Source organism: Rhinichthys klamathensis, unplaced genomic scaffold, assembly GCF_029890125.1.
Source record: "Rhinichthys klamathensis goyatoka isolate OS25496 unplaced genomic scaffold, OSU_Roscu_1.1 h1tg000444l_1, whole genome shotgun sequence".
Classification (NCBI taxonomy): Eukaryota; Metazoa; Chordata; class Actinopteri; order Cypriniformes; family Leuciscidae; genus Rhinichthys; species Rhinichthys klamathensis.
The window spans coordinates 642,243-660,000 of NW_026606939.1; the positions used below are offsets into that span (position 1 = coordinate 642,243).

The 17,758-nt window shown below is 40.0% G+C and overlaps 1 protein-coding gene across 1 annotated transcript in view; it reads right to left on the reverse strand.

Moving 5' to 3' along the window:
* Positions 1–8,885: 8,885 nt before the first annotated feature.
* The window catches only part of gli2b (GLI family zinc finger 2b), a 45,455-nt gene continuing 36,582 nt past the window's right edge, over positions 8,886–17,758 (reverse strand). The window contains exons 9-12 of the mRNA XM_056236299.1: positions 17,453–17,617; positions 14,316–14,597; positions 11,695–12,019; positions 8,886–11,036 (exon numbers count right to left, since the gene is read on the reverse strand). Coding sequence (XP_056092274.1) covers positions 8,887–11,036; positions 11,695–12,019; positions 14,316–14,597; positions 17,453–17,617 — 2,922 coding nt within the window. The 3' untranslated portion in view covers position 8,886. The remainder of the gene's footprint in view (positions 11,037–11,694; positions 12,020–14,315; positions 14,598–17,452; positions 17,618–17,758) is intronic.

Here is a 17,758-nt window from a genome sequence, read left to right on the forward strand (position 1 = left end):
ACTGTTCAATTGTGAGCTCTTGCAAATTGTAGCCTCTTTTTCCTATTTGTAGTGGAGATGAGTGGTACCCGGTGGAGTCTTCTGCTGTTGTAGCCCATCCGCCTCAAGGTTGTGGCTTCACAAATGCTTTGCTGCATACCTCGGTTGTAACGAGTGGTTATTTCAGTCACTGTTGCCCTTCTATCAGCTCGAACCAGTCTGGCCATTCTCCTCTGACCTCTGGCATCAACAAGGCATTTCCGCCCACAGAACTGCCGCTCACTGGATGTTTTTTCTTTTTCGGACCATTCTCTGTAAACCCTAGAGATGGTTGTGCGTGAAAATCCCAGTAGATTAGTAGTTTCTGAAATACTCAGACCAGCCCTTCTGGCACCAACAATCATGCCACGTTCAAAGTCACTCAAATCACCTTTCTTCCCCATACTGATGCTCGGTTTGAACTGCAGGAGATTGTCTTGACCATGTCTACATGCCTAAATGCACTGAGTTGCCGCCATGTGATTGGCTGCTAAGAAATTAAGTGTTAACGAGCAGTTGGACAGGTGTACCTAATAAAGTGGCCGGTGAGTGTACAGAAGATATGTTCTTTAGGTGAGAGGCATCAACGGTCCCCAGAACACCCAGAATGTGTGTAGGACACGACTGAGGAGGGCCTCGTCATGCAGGTCTTCCTCAGATTAAAGGCTCAGCGCTAATAAAACACGAGGCTCACGGTCTCGATTCTGAGCTCACGGCGAATGATCAACCTGAGTTTGATGAGGAACCTCTGAGGCTCTCGGCTGCTTTAAAGGCGTCTTTCCCTTTCATCAATAGTCTTTCAGTCAACACGTCATGGTTAATACAGATCAGTAGTGGAGGGTCTCCCGGGGTTTGCTCTCTGAGACCGGCGAGAGAGATCTGAGAGATGCCTCTCTCCAGCAGGCCACCAACTCATTTTCAGTGTTAAAAGCTGGAGAGTGCTTGAGGAGGCGGATTCTCCTTCTCACTTTATTCATTATCTCCCACAACTGTGGCTCTCGTGCTGTCAGAGGAGCGCTCGTGATTAGAGCGTCTGTCTCTCGTGCGAGAGCTTTCCAAACCCTGTTGATGCTGGCAGAGATCTGCACTGGCATTTAAACGCATTTGTATGTGGATTATAAGGAAACATTAATCGGCTGTACTGGGGGAATCTCACAAGACAACACTTCCAGCTCATGTTTCACCCCAAAATCAGAAGATAAAAAAAGAGCCTGTTTTAGAACTATTACGATTTTTGCATTGTGATTTATGCAAAAAAAAAGCACATCCCTCCTTAATTCTAATGACTGTAATGCAAAAATACATATGGCCTAATAATAATAATAGTTACATTAAATCATTTACCTGTATTCATTTAGCAGATTTACAACAAAGCAATTCATCCTGTGGAGGCAATACAATTTAAACGTTTCAAACATTATCTAGAGTACAGGCACGATAATGCAGGACATATTAATAAGAAATATATAATAAGCAATATTGAAAACAGTCAATAAGTGCTTTTTAAGAAAGTTAAGCGGGCAAAAAAAAATGAGTTTTTAGATGTTTTCCAGGTGGTATATAGACTGTAAAAACTGTAATTGTAACTGTATAATGGAAAAAATGATATGATCAATAAGTTATGACAACTTATGTTTTTACATTGCTTTAACTCATCAAAATAAGTTCAGCAATTTTCAACTTTAAAGTCAGTTTAATGTAATTTAAGTTGAAATGACTCAAACATCCAAGTTGATTGTATGTCCAAATTTAAGGCAGCAACTTTGTTTTTACAGTATATATATATATATATATATATATATATATATATATCCCCCCTCCCCCCCTTTTTTTTTTTACTTTTGGGTTAAATGTGGAAGGTTTTTGTTATTTTTGTTGTAAAATATGTCAGACTGCAATTCATAACACAAGTATGCAGTGCATTAAGCATTTGCATACTGGCGTATAGTCTGTTTCCGGACTTATAATGACTGAATTTTCCTCAAACCCAAACGAGAGTCTGGAGGAGAAATTTACATGTTATTATTGTAGTAAAATGAATGACCTATCAAAGATTCCAGCACATGCTCTATCAAAGAAGATCTGCGGTTGTGGGAGAATAAAACTGGCTGTGGGAATGTCATGGTATAATAATAATAATGACGAAGAGGTTCAGAAGTGGAACAGAAGATCCAGAAACTCTGAATGAAACTTAACCTCTGAGTTATTAGTGTTCTGAGGGGGTTAGTATTGACATTTTAACTCACATTGTAGTGTCGTTTCTGTCATATTTGCACACAGATTATCCTGATTTACTTTAAGATGACCAACCTCAGTAAATGAGAGCTCTACGAGAGGGTGAGATCAAAATGGCACAATCCCATCATGCTTTGCAGCATAAACAGGCCATCAGAATATTTCATTTAATTGATTTAAACACGTTTTGTCAACAGAACTGAAATGATCCGAATTGCAAAAAAGTCTCCGAAAGGCAAATAAGTTCCCATTGATCCAACAAACACCAACAGCTTTGGTGAATCAGTTTGTTCAATCCTGTTGGTGGTTGTTGTGAACCAACATAAATCCAACAGCAACTTTAAGGATGTAATAAAGGTTGCAATGACATTGAATTCTGGTCAATACCAATGAATTATTTTTGAAAAATAAAAATAATAAATAAAAATAATAATAAAGTAACTACATAAAAATAGTATATACATTTTCATGTTATGGCTAATAACCCATAAATGGTTGATTATACATTCCAATTTTGAATATTGTGACCATTTTCGGCCCCTAACAGACATGACCAGGCCATAATGACATCCAATAGTAGCAATAAATTGCAGATAACAAATAAGGATAAATAACATATTAATATTGTTATATTTTATACCTTAATATATTTACAAGCTGTTGTTTATGAAAGCAATTTCGGATACACTTTATTTTAATGTCCCCCTGTAGTCTAAAAAACTCATCTTTGATCACCAAAATTACATGTTTAAAAGTTTTTTCCTTAAAAAAACCCGTCTTCATGCCTTAAAATAGCTTGAATGTAACTCGACACCCTTGCCTCATTTAGTATGCGCGGTTCTATGAATATGCAAATGAGCCCCGCCTCCACTCACTCACTCAGCTCAGAGATCCACTGGTTGACGATCACACGTTGATCTGATTGGTTACAAGGTCGTTTGTGACGTCAGAAACACCAGCGATTTCAAACCGTGTTTTTGAGACTGTCTTTGGTTCACTGCAGTTTTAAGCAGAAAATACTCAGCAATGCTGTCGACTTATGAACTTACACATGGTTTGTGTTAAAGCATATTAAAAACACCACATAGACACATAAACAACATTAAAAGCTGGATTTCACCACAGGGGGACTTTAAAGGAGTAGTTCGCTTTCAAATAAAAATATCCTGATAATGTACTCACCCCCATGTCATCCAAGATGTCCATGTCTTTCTTTCTTCAGTTGAAAAGAAATGAAGGTTTTTGAGGGAAACATTCCAGGATTTTTCTCCATATAATGGACTTCAATGGCAACCAACGGGTCGAAGGTCCAATTGTGAGTCTCAATGCAGCTTCAAAGTCTCGACACGATCCCAGTCGAGAAATGAGGGTCTTATCTAGCGAAACGATCGCTCATTTTCTTAAAATAAATAAAAAGTATATACTTTTTACCCACAAATGCCCGTCTTGTACTATCTCTGAGATGCCCCACGCATTACGTCGTCACGTTGGACAGGTCACGCGTGACGTAATCGGAAGTACCGACCCAGTGTTTACAAGTTTGGAGTAGGAGGACCGTTCAAAGTTATTGTATGTTAAATGACACATATTTATGTGTATTTGTGTCAGTTTATTGTTTAAAATGGTCCTTACGTGTGCATATCCTGGATGTTTAACGATGTCACGCGTGACGTAATGCGTGGGGCATCTCAGAGATAGTACAAGACGGGCATTTGTGGGTAAAAAGTATATAATTTTTATTTATTTTAAGAAAATGAGCGATCGTTTCACTAGATAAGACCCTTATTTCTCGACTGGGATCGTGTCGAGACTTTGAAGCTGCATTGAGACTCACATTTGGACCTTCAACCGTTTGGACCCCATTGAAGTCCATTGTATGGAGAAAAATCCTGGAATCCTTTCCTCAAAAACCTTCATTTCTTTTCGACTGAAGAAAGAAAGACATGGACATCTTGGATGACATGGGGGTGAGTACATTATCAGGAAATTTTTATTTGAAAGTGAACTACTCCTTTACGGTGTCATTGTTATATTGTAATTATATATTTAAGTACTGAGTAATATTGACTACATACTTACTATATGGTTAGGATTAGGTTTGTTTTAGGGTTAGTTACATAATTTATAGAAACGTGTAACAAGGACACTAAAATAAAGTTAACGAAATCTCTAATATGAGTTTTGTAGGCTCATAACGACACCAGCGGTAACCTGGATATGTCGTCAGATGAAAGGGGAATCTGACCCGTCTTTGATGTGTTCTGAGTTTCCGGACTCTGACAGAAGCCTGAAGTCTCTCATCATCTCGTCTGATTCCTCTGGTCAGTCAGTGTTTGTATGCAAGTGTGACCCGGGGGTCATGAGATGAAGTCAGCCCGCAGAAACAGGGCCAGTTCTCTGACTATAATCTCGCCCTGCAGTGTGTGTTAATTAGCGTCTCTGCCGGGGCTTCCCGAGTCTTTAATTGATTGATCGGTGTGTGTGTGTGTGTGTGTGTAGTTCTCCGGTCTGCTCTCTCTGCTCACCCAATCCGTCACACCACTGCTCATGCGGACAGCAGCACTACATTACAGCATCGTTAGCTCAGAGATCTCCTGAGCCCCGCTCTCAACACACACCATTACCAAATCCCACAAGAGTCGCTCTTTCTCCTATTATATCTGTCTGTCTTTCTCCGCGTCCCTCGTTGGACTCCGAGCGGAAGTTAATGGATGCTCTTTTTCTGTCCCATATAAAGTTTCAGGCGACACTGTTTGGGATACTTTCAAGAGAGACGTCAATATTTGCTTTCACGTCACTTTGTTAGAGGAATAACCTATGCAGTTTAAGATCTATTTGTGGCTTAATGCATTTTTTATTTATTAAAAAGTGTGTTTATGCTAATGCATATTGAAGTCTATAGGGCAAGACATTGCATCTGGATTAAGATTAAAATAAACACATCATGTTCATAAGAGACTAGAGTGATAAAATCACTTACTTTCTTTGTGCGTGCAATGTTATATCAGATATTTCAATGCATTTACATTTAAGAGCAAACATACGAACCTAAAACATAGAAATGACACTTAATCTTTAAATAGATCTTAAAATATCCAATATTTAATGTCTGGTACCAATAAATTTAAATAAATATTTTCTTTATATTTTATACTTCGTATAAAATTAATACTTGCTTACCAGAGAATTTCAACTATACAGAAAAAAATTACAAATATTTTCTTTAGAATTTTGTATTTCATTGCCTCATAATGTGACACTTTTATCCAAATCAAGAAGCAATTCTTCCTGGGAGTTTAGTAACATGAGAAGTGCCTCTACAGACGTAGATGAGGCAATATTATCTGGATATCAACTCAGTATAAAACCAATAAACACTGAGACAAATCCATATACACAGGAATAATGTCAGAAATGCATAAAAAAAAGTTAATTTGCACAAAAAAATCACCTTTTTTTTCACCACAAATAACAAAAAGCAGCAAATTTAGGCTTTCACTGTAAATCCTCTGGTACACTTGCCCATATAGACTTCCACTGTAAAAGCATTAGTGTCAAGTTTTTACCAACTGAGGGACAAGTCAAAATTATTTGGTCGCTGGCAATCAACAGCTTATCAATAAATGTCTGCGGTAAACAAACCATGCAAATATATGATTGAAAACATTTCGACTGGCCTTGCATGTGAAATTAGTCTAATCTTTTTTAAACATACCGCTCCAGAAAGCATGCACATTTTAATTGTCTTGTATCATTTAAAGCACATGCAGTTCTCTCAGAAGGTCACTAGGGTCGTGCCTTTACAATGCCTTTCAAATCAAACCTCTGGCAATTTCTCTTTTGTGCGCGCTCAGACTTCAACGCCTTTTTCCCCGTCGTTTTCTTTTTCATCCTCAGGCTATTCCTCCTAAGGCTATTTTCCCTTCTATTTTATTTCTCAGAGAGAATACGAAATTCCAGCTATCAGAAACAGGAGATCAAACAAGGCCTCGGCTGAATTCACTGTCAGAATAAAACCATTTGTTCCTGAGGCTTTTACTCCGAAGATCTCGTCCCTGGACCGTTTCCTTCTTCATGTGTGTGTTTTATGTGGTTTAGGCAGTCGTTCCTCTGGGTCGGTCTGCCACTGTTCATTTGAGAAAACATGGCGGTTTACTCCAGAACCTGCTCAGTATGCACAATACGTGCCTTCAGTTCTCTTAAAGGAGCCCACTCTCAAATGAAATGAAAAGGAAAACTATTTCTAAACTCATGTGACTGCTGTGGACTGTTGCCTGACATGTGGCGTTCAAGAGAGAAATGCTAAACACTGCCATCACAAAATCTAGAAAGGTCCAACTAGTCGTCAAACAACATTTCAAAATCTGCCCCATTTCAACGTTACCTTCATAATTGCCGTCAGCAATGTTCCCATCTTTATTCAAAACCTATTTGTCAGAGGACTGTGATATCCAGCTGAACTCTTCAGTAAAAGTCTTTAACACTTTCCCCGCCATTGACCGAATTTTCCGGCTTTTCACACTGTTATACGGTAGGGGGCGCTATGGCACGTCTTCTGAAAGAGTACTATCTCCGGATCAAAACAAAGGTGATAAGAGAAACAGAAACGAGCTATAGCATATGAAAGCAGATGCATATGTAAAATAACGTGATCATCAACATTAAACAGCGTATAAATCAAAACTGCCTAATGTTACCGAATGAAATGTCGACCCAGGACTGAGCAAGCTTGGGTGTTGTTGATGGACTCGATCTACTCCATCTGTGTTTTGATCATCGTTCTGAATCTGATCCAGACATAGTCTTTGAAAAAAACATGATTTTCAAAATGTTGCTTTTTTTATGAAACTTACCCACATTCAAGTGTTGATAAAAGAGCTTAATGCTTTAAAGGATTAGTTCACTTTTAAAAAAAACTTTTGCTGATAATTTACTCACCCCCATGTCATCCAAGATGTCCATGTCTTTCTTTCTTCAGTCGAAAAGAAATTAAGGTTTTTGATGAAAACATTCCAGGATTTTTCTCCATATAATGCACTTTGCTGGGCACCAAACGGTTCAAGGTCCAAAAGACAGTTTCAGGGCAAACTGTTCAAAGGGCTTTAAACGACACCAGACGATGAATAATGGTCTTATCAAGCGAAACGATCGCTCATTTAAAAAAGAAATAACAAAGTTTAAGTTTAATAATGTCAAATGCTCGCCTTGCTCTGTTCTGAGATGCACGCTCGTGACTCTCCTGTTCGAACTCGTTCATCAAAATGAACAAATCTTTTTTCGAGTCATTTGGTTCATTTAACGAACGAAATGAACGAATTGACTCGGAAAAAGATTCGTTCATTTTGATGAACGAGTTCGAACAGGAGAGTCACACAGAACAGAGCAAGGCGAGCATTTGAGCTTATAAAACTTAAACTTTGTTATTTCTTTTTTAAATGAGCGATCGTTTCGCTTGATAAGACCCTTATTCATCATTTGGTGTCGTTTAAAGCCCTTTGAACAGTTGGCCCTGAAACTGTCTTTTGGACCTTGAACCGTTTGGTGCCCAGCAAAGTGCATTATATGGAGAAAAATCCTGGAATGTTTTCATCAAAAACCTTAATTTCTTTTCGACTGAAGAAAGAAAGACATGGACATCTTGGATGACATGGGGGTGAGTAAATTATCAGCAAAAGTTTTTTTAAATGTGAACTAATCCTTTAAGCTTTGTTTTTTTGGAGGGGGTCTGTTCTTCCTTCATATATATCCTCTGATATTATTACAAGAAAATGTTCTGGGGGCTATGAAATATTTGGGAAAATGATAAAAAAATGCATCAAAAATGCTGACGCTGGCGGGAAAGAGTTAAAAGCATTAAACTATTAGTAGAGAGTTCTTCACAAATGTCCTGCGTGTAGAATGAAGAACCAAACAACACTGTAGTAGAAAAACAACAATATTGTATTTCATTAAAAATGTACAAAAGTTATCTACATGATCCAGCCTTGTAAAAGGAATCTGTGCACAACAGGACAGTTTAAACGTATGTCTGTATATTGAGTTGTCCAAGATAATCAGTTGTGCGATTCTCTCAGAGAGAGTTTAGTTCAGTTTCGTTAAAGCGCTGTTACGTTCCTGCGATTCCATTCTGGTCTTCAATAATTCAAAACAAAGCAAGAGGTATTTCTGATTCCGAACCACACTTTCACCTGTCAAGCTTTACATTTCATAATATTTTATCTGCATATTCATTCGGATCCTTTCTTCAGTCTAGTACAAACAAGGATATGAAGCATAATATTACATTTAATTTACAGAATGTACAAAAGCGTCTCCATTGAAGAGGCCCGAAAAGATACAGTCCCGTTCTGCTCGAGTAATGTAATTCCTGCATATGCTTGTGTGCACAGCGAGGCACTTGTTTCTTGCGTTCATGTCGTCAGTTCAGAAGTCGTATAAAAATACAGGACTGTCGCATATCAAATTCTCTGTCTGTTCATATACTGTGTGTGCTGTACATACACAGGTCTAAGGCAAAGTATGGCTTCTTGAGCAAAACAAAAAGATGTCACCAAACTAATACTATACAGAATAATACGCTTTTAAAAAGGATTTAAAAAATGTCAATGCAATATTATGTCACACAGGTCTCTCCTATGACATCATATCGAGGAACTTGCTTTCCTCTGCGAGCGCAGTCAGCATGGAGCTCATGTCTCCGATGGCCATGTTGCCGATTCCCGCAGGCACCGGGGGCAACGTCACTGAGTTTCTGGGAGTGGTGAGACGGGAGGAATTCTGGGATAGGCTGCGGAGGAGGCTGGGGCTTAAAGTTCCTGATATGAGGCTGGAGTGGTCGCCGTCATCCAGCATGGCGTCGAAGTCGATCTGCGGGTGCTCTGCTCCGTTTGAATCCACTGTGCTCGAGACCTGATTTGTTTCTGGGGAGCCCATGACTGTGCTTTCGGTCCCGATTTGCACTGCATCTGTCATCTCAAGACTGCTGGACTCGAACATGCGAATCTGTCCAGTGTAAAAAATACCATTGGTATCTGTGTCGTCAGCCGATTTTTTAGGACTGGCCTCAGAGGTGTCATATGCAGGGCTAAAGTTGGATTGTGGGTAACCAAGTTGCTGCGCTGCAGTTGTCGTTGGCACCGAGAGCTGCCGGCTGTAGCGTTTGGCTTCTGTGGGCGGCCTTGGCTGTAGCAGTCCATGGTTTCCGTTCAGCGTGGGATTCTGGGCTGGAATGACATAGCCTTGCTGGTTGATGCTCATCTGGGAATAATTTCCATGATTATTTCCATGAAAAGTGGCATGGCTTTGACTAGCCACCGGCTGAGCTCGTACCCTGTTATTCTGGACACTGCCAGACTGTGCCGTCAGCGCTTTACCAGACGGGCTCAGCAAACCTCCACTGATATCATTTGAAGCAGAACCCTCATGGTAACCATGCTGAAAGATATCCTGATCTGTGTTAGCCTGTCGTAGTGGTTGCCTATGGTTGACCCTCTGTGAATTAAACTCGTTATTCCGTTGCACGTGGGCAGCGTGAGCGAGGTTGTGACTCATTAGCCCAACTTGTTGGTTGGAGTTGACGTTCTGAAAGGAGCTGAGGTTTTGTTTTTGTTGGAGTGCGGTGAGGTTTCCCCGCCCTGATCCCTGCTTGGTTTGGCTGTGAGATGAATCCACTGTCCCTGAACTGACCTCGTTCCACTGCACCGGCATCTGGCTCTTAGTGGCGTTGGGTGAACCTGGGAATGTCTGCTGAGAGCTTGGAGCTGCCGTTTGTTGTGTTGCGCCATTCGTGTTGCCTTCCACCAAGGCCAGGCGTCTCTGGTAATGACACTGTTGCAGGGACCCAAAGCCATGGAGGCCTTCACCAGGATAGTGGCGGTACGTTATCCCTGGATGTTGGGTGGAATCTCCATTCTGAGATGTAAGGTACTGAACAATGTCATCGTGTAACATCATTGCATCATTGTTCTGGTTGTCCATGTCACTCGCCATGGTTTCCATTGCCACGTTCTCAGAAATGCTAGGAGGTCGGGGTGGATATTGGTGGCGGTTTACGTTACCCTCAGACAGGCTGTTGATCTGTGAAAAGTGTCGGCTGGATCCAGGATGATGCAACGACGGACATTGGTTCACATTGGTCATGCTATTGTAACGTTGCTGGAGGGAATACTGCTCTGGACCTACTCTTCTAACTGGGTCGCTTGCTCTGCGAGTGATGTTTCCCGTCACCTCATGGGGCAAGACGCTACGGTTGGCGTAGCTGGTATCACTACACCTTCTGGGAACTGAAGGGGGATGGATGGGGAGTGTGGACATTTCATGGGAATCCCCGAATAGGGCCATCCGAGTCTTCAGGCTCATAAAGTCCATATTAGGTAGAGGGGTTGGTGGCGCGCCGCCTGTGGCAGCAGCATATTTGGCTTTGAGTCTGTAGTGTTGGGCAGGAGTCAGACTGAGTAGACTGGGGATTCCTCCACAATGGCTGGCCTCACTGGACCTTCTAGACAAATCAGTGGAAATGGGGTCATAGGAGCCGGTAGAGCTGATGTTAAGCCGCCCACCAGTTTGTGAGGTTTGGCTGGACCGACGGCTTGAATAGCAGGGCGAGATCCCGGAAGAACGACGGCTAAGGTTGTAAGCCGAGCTCACGTTGCTGGCCAGACTGTCCCGACGCTCGACCAGTTGACTTAGAACCGTAGTCTCACCAGGACAAAGATCGCCCAGGCGCGGGCTGGAGATGGAAAGCCCTGGATCACACAGACTGCCAGAACTTTCCAATAAAGAACCTGCAACAGAAAAGAGCTGAATTTAGACAGGGTTCGTACAGATACTGTAAAATGAAATTCCAGGACTTTCAAAAGGACTTTTCAAGCACCACTTTTTTGGCTTTCAAGGACTACAATGGGAGATCTCGCTTAAAAAAACAATATCTTTATCATCTTTCAAATTCTAAAAAAGGATTAATAAAAATAAACCAGTAAAACAAAATGGTACAAATAAAGTGCAGTGACTGCGGTAACTTTAACGATTGAAAGGATACTATCTATACAAAGATATCGCTTTCCTCTTTCAAACTTTTTTCCCCCCATTAATGTATGATTGACCTAAAGAATTAAAAGCTGCATCGTATACTATCACGCTCATAGCCATGCGAAATTGCTCTATATGTATATCAGACGGGCCGCAGCGTTAATTTAGCATTTTTTATCGATAAAATTAAACGCTACTCACATATATTGTCTTTCAATAATTCAAGCACCTTTCAAGTACCTTTTCATAAAAATGGCTGTTTTCCAGGACTTAAATTTTAAAAAGTCAAATTCAAGTACTTCAAGCACCCAGTCAGTGCGAACCCTGTTTAGAGGAAGAAAAACTGGATTTTGGGAGTGCATCAGTGGTGGAAATGTGATCAAATTAAAAATTCGTTTTGGTTTGTTTACTCACTGGTATTGATGGGTGGAAGCTTGGTGCTGGGGGCAGGAGGAGTTGGGTTTGCCCAGGAGCACGAGTCCCTCACCGACTTCAGCTTTTCTTGCTTCAGATACGTGAGTCTGTGGGCAGGGCTGGTGTTCTTGCGAAGATGGAGGCCCAACATCCCTGTGGAGACGGTTGAATCCACAAGGGGCGCGTCATCCAGGGCACTCAGATCTCCCATGCTGCCCCCGCTGAGTCCCATCGGCTCTACTCCACCGTCATGGTGGGCGGCACTGCCAAGTGGTGACGGCTCGCTGCTACATGATGACTGACCACCAGGGCTGGACTGATACATCTGAGAGAGACAGATGGGAAGTTTGAGTTTGATTACCTTAGAAGCTAAACGAAGAGAATGACCCAGAATGCAGACACAGCATCATGCAAAACACACGACCCTTACAATCACTTTCCCAAGTGTAAATTGCAAATAATGAGCATACTGATTCGAGGTTTGGGAAAACACCCTTCCTCAAGACATCCCACTTCTTTTTCCTCCCCCTCGCGATCTTCTCAGAAAGCTACATTAAGTGCCTGACAAATCGTTATTTCCTATGGCAACCTCTTTGTGCATTATGCATGTGGCCTGGCATGAATACACAAAGGGGAAAGCTCTCAACATAAATAAGGTAAGCTATGTCTTTGTATTCACGTCATATGACTGCACATCCCTTGAATGAAGCAAATGTATTCTGTCCCCACGTGAACCGTGCTTGATCACAGCTTGATCACTGGCACTATTTGTTCAGGACACAAAAACAGTCCCACTGATATAATATTAATCCATTAATGGCTTTTATCCTTGAGTGGCAGGCGGGAGCGTTAGATCTCGGGATTGTGGGGGGATTGGGCTGGATATGTAGGGTGAAAGCCCATGGGAAATTAGGGGCCCTCTGTGTGTCAACAGATCTCGTAATGTAGGGGTCCACATTATTTGACGCAGTGATGAATTCAACACCCAGATATCATACTGTATCATGAATTTGATCTTACAGCTCTGTGTGTGAGCTTTTCATGGAACAACCTCAGAAAAAAAGAAAATAATTTGTAAAAAAAAAGAAAAAAAAAAAGAGAGAGAATCATGTATGAGACATTTACCATGCATTCTGTAAAAGTGCAGTTGACATGACATGGAATTCGACTGTGCTTAAACAAAAACCTTTGTTTTACTTTATAGTTTCATAATTTTGCTGGCCAGCTGAAAGCACAGATTTTTCCCATGAAATTACATCTGTGGGGTGACTGTCCTCTTCATAAGCTGTGAAACATCAAAATTAAAAAAACGTGGAAAGAAATATGATTTAAAAATGCTGGCAATTTTCAAATTAAAGGTCGATTAAAATTAAAATAAACTGGTCATGCATTTACCAGGGTGTCTGTCTACAGATATAAACAAGTTCAATTTGAGACTTTTTAAGACCACTTTGAATTAAATTTAAGACCAAACCTGTGATGGAAATACACATTATATTACAAACGTATATGTAATATTTAATGTATAACCTAAGTAATTGAAGTAATTTAATATTAACTACTTGTTTATTGAACTAAAATCAATGTTACATTTGGCAATCGTGAGAATATTCAGCAAAATAGCTCCCGTCATGTTATGTTACTTAACTTTATCATATGTTATAAATAAAAAAAACTCAACATTGTGAATTTTTACCTTAGTATGTTTCTTCTGTGAGTTATATGCTCGTTTGTTTTGATTTCTCACTATAAAGTCTCTCACAGAGACAGGCGAGTCTCGACAGCGCTACCAGAAACACATTATGATTATCAATCGCTGTTTATGTAATAAAATCAGAATCATTCTCGCGATTCGATGCTTCACTGGTTATTTGATGGACATTGGGTCCGTCAGACTGGAGACATTTTAGCGGTAATGTGACCAGAAATATTTAAGACCCATCGAATCTGAATTTAAGACTTTTTAAGGACCTGCGGCCACCCTGATTTACATATTACAGTTTTACTGTATACGTGCGGTCAAATCAATTAATCACATCTAACATAAAAGTTAGTTTATATAATATGTGTGTGTGTGTGTGTGTATTAGGACACTAACCGGAAGTAAATAATTTTCAAACTTGCAAGTTTAAAAAGAGGAAGATAAATGTGTCATGTTTATGTCCAACTACTTCAATATATTTTTGTTTTCTGAAGGAGATGAATATGGATGTTTGGCAAAAAAGGTCAAAATCCATGTCACTTGTCAACTGCCCAATGCAACTGATATTAAGACATTAGGATCCACGCTCACCTCAGTAACGTCTGTCCTTACGGAAAGTGTATGGGAGAGAAACAGGAAAGATAGCAGGAAGCACACGTAGAGAGAGCGGTTAAAGATGGACAGATACAGCGTGCTTTGTTAGTATGTTTGGATTAGCATAACCTCAGATGGACATTTTAATGTATATTTAATCAGCAATGAATAATATATTTGAGAGTACAGATTATAGCCATGCAACCAGTCTTGTTATTCAAATTACATCCATTTTGTTATGCATTCAATCAGATCAAATAGGCCAGAAACATACTTTATGCACGTATGCAAACACTACGGTACACTCATTCACACTAGATCTTACCATAGAGTTCTCTGTCTTTATAGACTTGACCTGCAGATAGTCCTCGACGACTCTGGTCGTGCTGTTGGCTTCGAGTTTCTCTTCAGCCGTTCGCCCCGACAGCTTGGTTCCCGCTTCGTTCTCTCCGTTTTCCTTAGGCGGATGGGGTCGCGACGGAAGGTCACCGCGCTGCTTCTTGGTGACGTGAGCTTCGGGCCCGTGGACGGTTTTGACGTGTTTCCGAAGCGAGCTGGGATCGGTGTAGCGCTTCGTGCAGCCCGGGATCTTACACACGTAGGGTTTCTGCGGAGATAAATATCTCTCAGTTTCACATGACCCTCTAACAGTCAAATGTACGACTTTGAATTAGAGTTTTATCTCTTCCTGTTAAGTCAGATTATCTTCAAATGGAGCAGTGGATGAATACACAATTAGAGGAATAAATTACGGAGCGTGTGCTGACATACTGATTGTGCGAATGCTAAGCGTTCGTGATGCATGGCTGTTTACTAATAAAGTTGAGATGAAATGATCTTTCTCCCTCCTTTAGCTCGTGATGGATCAGACGGCGCCAGGTTTCATTTTCTATGCGCGGTCTGCAGGTGGTCTGTTTCTCCGTTGGGGACGTGCTTGATTCTCACTAATGTATTGTGGGTTGCCGTACTCATTAGCTTCACAGCTCATTATTCACACACACACACACACATTGTGCACACTTGCATGCGTTGCTGGTTAATGGGACAACGTTGGGCGTCCAGGAGCAATCACTACACATGATGAGGGAATGCGTGAACAAATCTAATTTTGGCCTAAATTTGTTAGTGTATGCTGAAAATGGCACATTTACATAGCATTAGGCGGTTAGCAGATCCTTAATGCCACAGTGAAGTAGATTATCTGATCCTCTCTCTGAAGAACCACTACTGGGGCGGCACACGTCTGAAACTCGCGCGCGGATGACGCTAACTGATCTAATGCAGTCCGCCCACGTTCATAGGAATAGCTCACCCAGAAATGAAAATATGCTTATAAGATGCTCACCCTCTGGTTAGTAGTTTTAATAACTCTGTGTGAGGAACAAACTGAAATTTAAGTTGTTTTTTTAGGTTAATCTTATGGTCACCATTCACTTTCATTGTATGTAAATGAGCAGCTTGAATGTCACATCATTTGTCAAGATGAAGTCTAGGTCACTCCAATATAAAAAATAAATAAATTACCCAGTTCTAATTACCATAATGAAAAAAGAAAAAAATTCTAATTTGTATTACTGAAATGCAAAAATATTAAAATATTATTTTACATATTTTTATTTATTTTCAATGAACAATTTATGGTTATTCATATATATATATATATATATATTAGAGGTGGGCATAGATTAATTTTTTTTAATCTAGATTAATCTAGATTAATATTGAAATTAATCTAGATTAATCTAGATTAAAATGGCTCATTTGAATTCTCCCGAAGGCATTCAGAATATGTGTGCTACCCAAATAATGACTAAAAGTAAGTCTTTGAGAATAGTTTGCCTCGCGTAGGGATGTGCATTTCTGCCAAAAATGCCATTCGACAATCGAGGAGCAAAAGTCGAATATCGTAAAAAAAAAAAAAAAAAACGCAATGACAGAAAGGGAGGCCAATTTCATCTTTAGCGATTTGTCATCAAACAAACTGTTTATTAATTGAACAAGTAACATGTTTTCGGCCTTTTTTTAACATAGTAGGCTAATTGGAAGAAAAGAAAAAACAATACGCACGACAGTCCTTTTTTCGCATCGCCAATGCTCGTTAGATCAAAAAATAATGTCATCATATGTCATAAGAATTTTATGTGAACCTGCCTTGTTACTGCAATAGCCTCATTTTTAAACAAATTAGTTTCAATCAATGTAAACTATTCGTGTGATTATGCCACTGCGCAATTCACGCGCAATACACACACAATGTATTACCTGAATGAAATGAAATCGAATGTATCGTCCTGTGGAATCATTCATTCACAGACAGCTTACGAAGATGTTCAACTAATAAAGATCTTCATCGCTGGCAAAAATATGATGCATTTGCAGATTTGCATTCACTAGACTAGACTGTAGATCGGCCACTTCATCCAACGCTCTTGATGCTCTTAAATCTTCCTGTTTCGACTCCGAGTGTGAATTGAAAGCGCTTCAGACGATTCAGTGCGCGAGGAACTGAACAGATCAACTGATTCGCCAACCGATTTAGACAGATCATCTGACAACTTGTTTGATGAAGTCTTTGAACAGAATCGACTCAAAAGAGTGATTCATTTGTAAATGAGCATCGCTCATGCCCATACAAAGGACACAGCGCGCTTGGAATAAACTCATTTAACAACGTATTGCATTAAAATAAAGTAACGAGAGGAACGTCGCCCAACGTAACAAAGTAAAAGTACACCTTGTGTCCCTGACAGGAAAATACCCTAGTGCGCGATCTGTGACAGTAGGCGCGGCGTCATACTACACATTAGAATTGCGCGAAAATATAACGATATTCGAAAAAGCTTTTTATGATCCCAACCCAACTTTGATTAACGGCGATATTTTTTTTATCGCCCGATAAGAGTCTCACGTTAACGCAGCACGTTAACGCCGATAACGGCCCAGCACTAATATATATATATACCGTATATATATATATATATATATATATATATATTTTTTTTTTACAGTATTTTGATTGGCTGTAATGCAGTAAATTATGAAAATCTCATTGCAAGAAAATATCAATGCAAAAATAACAATATTTTATTTTTATATTTATATTATTTATTACTTTACTAAATTAAATATTTTTTTAAAAAAATTTCAATGAAAAATGTATATATATTATTATATAGATATATATATATATCTATATCACACACACACACACACACACACACACACACACACACACACACACACACACACACACACACACACACACACACACACACACACACACACACACACACAGAGTATATATATATACAGGTATATGGCCTCACTTTAGTTTGGGGTCCACTTTTCACAATTAACTACGACTTTTGCCTCAAACTCCTAATTTTTGCTTATTAATAATTTGTAAGCTGTTAAGTTTAAGTATTTGGTAGGATTAAGGGATGTAGAAAAAATGTAATTTACCTCATTGGAGTGTGTGCGGTTCTGGTGTTTGGCTCGGTCCGAGGCGTTGGAGAAGGCCTTGTTACAGCCTTCATGCTCACACACGTAGGGCTTCTCTCCGGTGTGTGAGCGCAGGTGAGTTTTCAGATTTTCCAGACGAGAGTACGCCTTAGAGCAGCCCTCGAACTAAAACACACACACACACACACACACACACACACATTCATTAAGCTCAAATCAAACCATATCGTATATGCTCAAACGCTGTTACTGATTTAATGCTAATCATCATCTTTTATCCAAAGCAACTTGCATTGCATTCAAGGT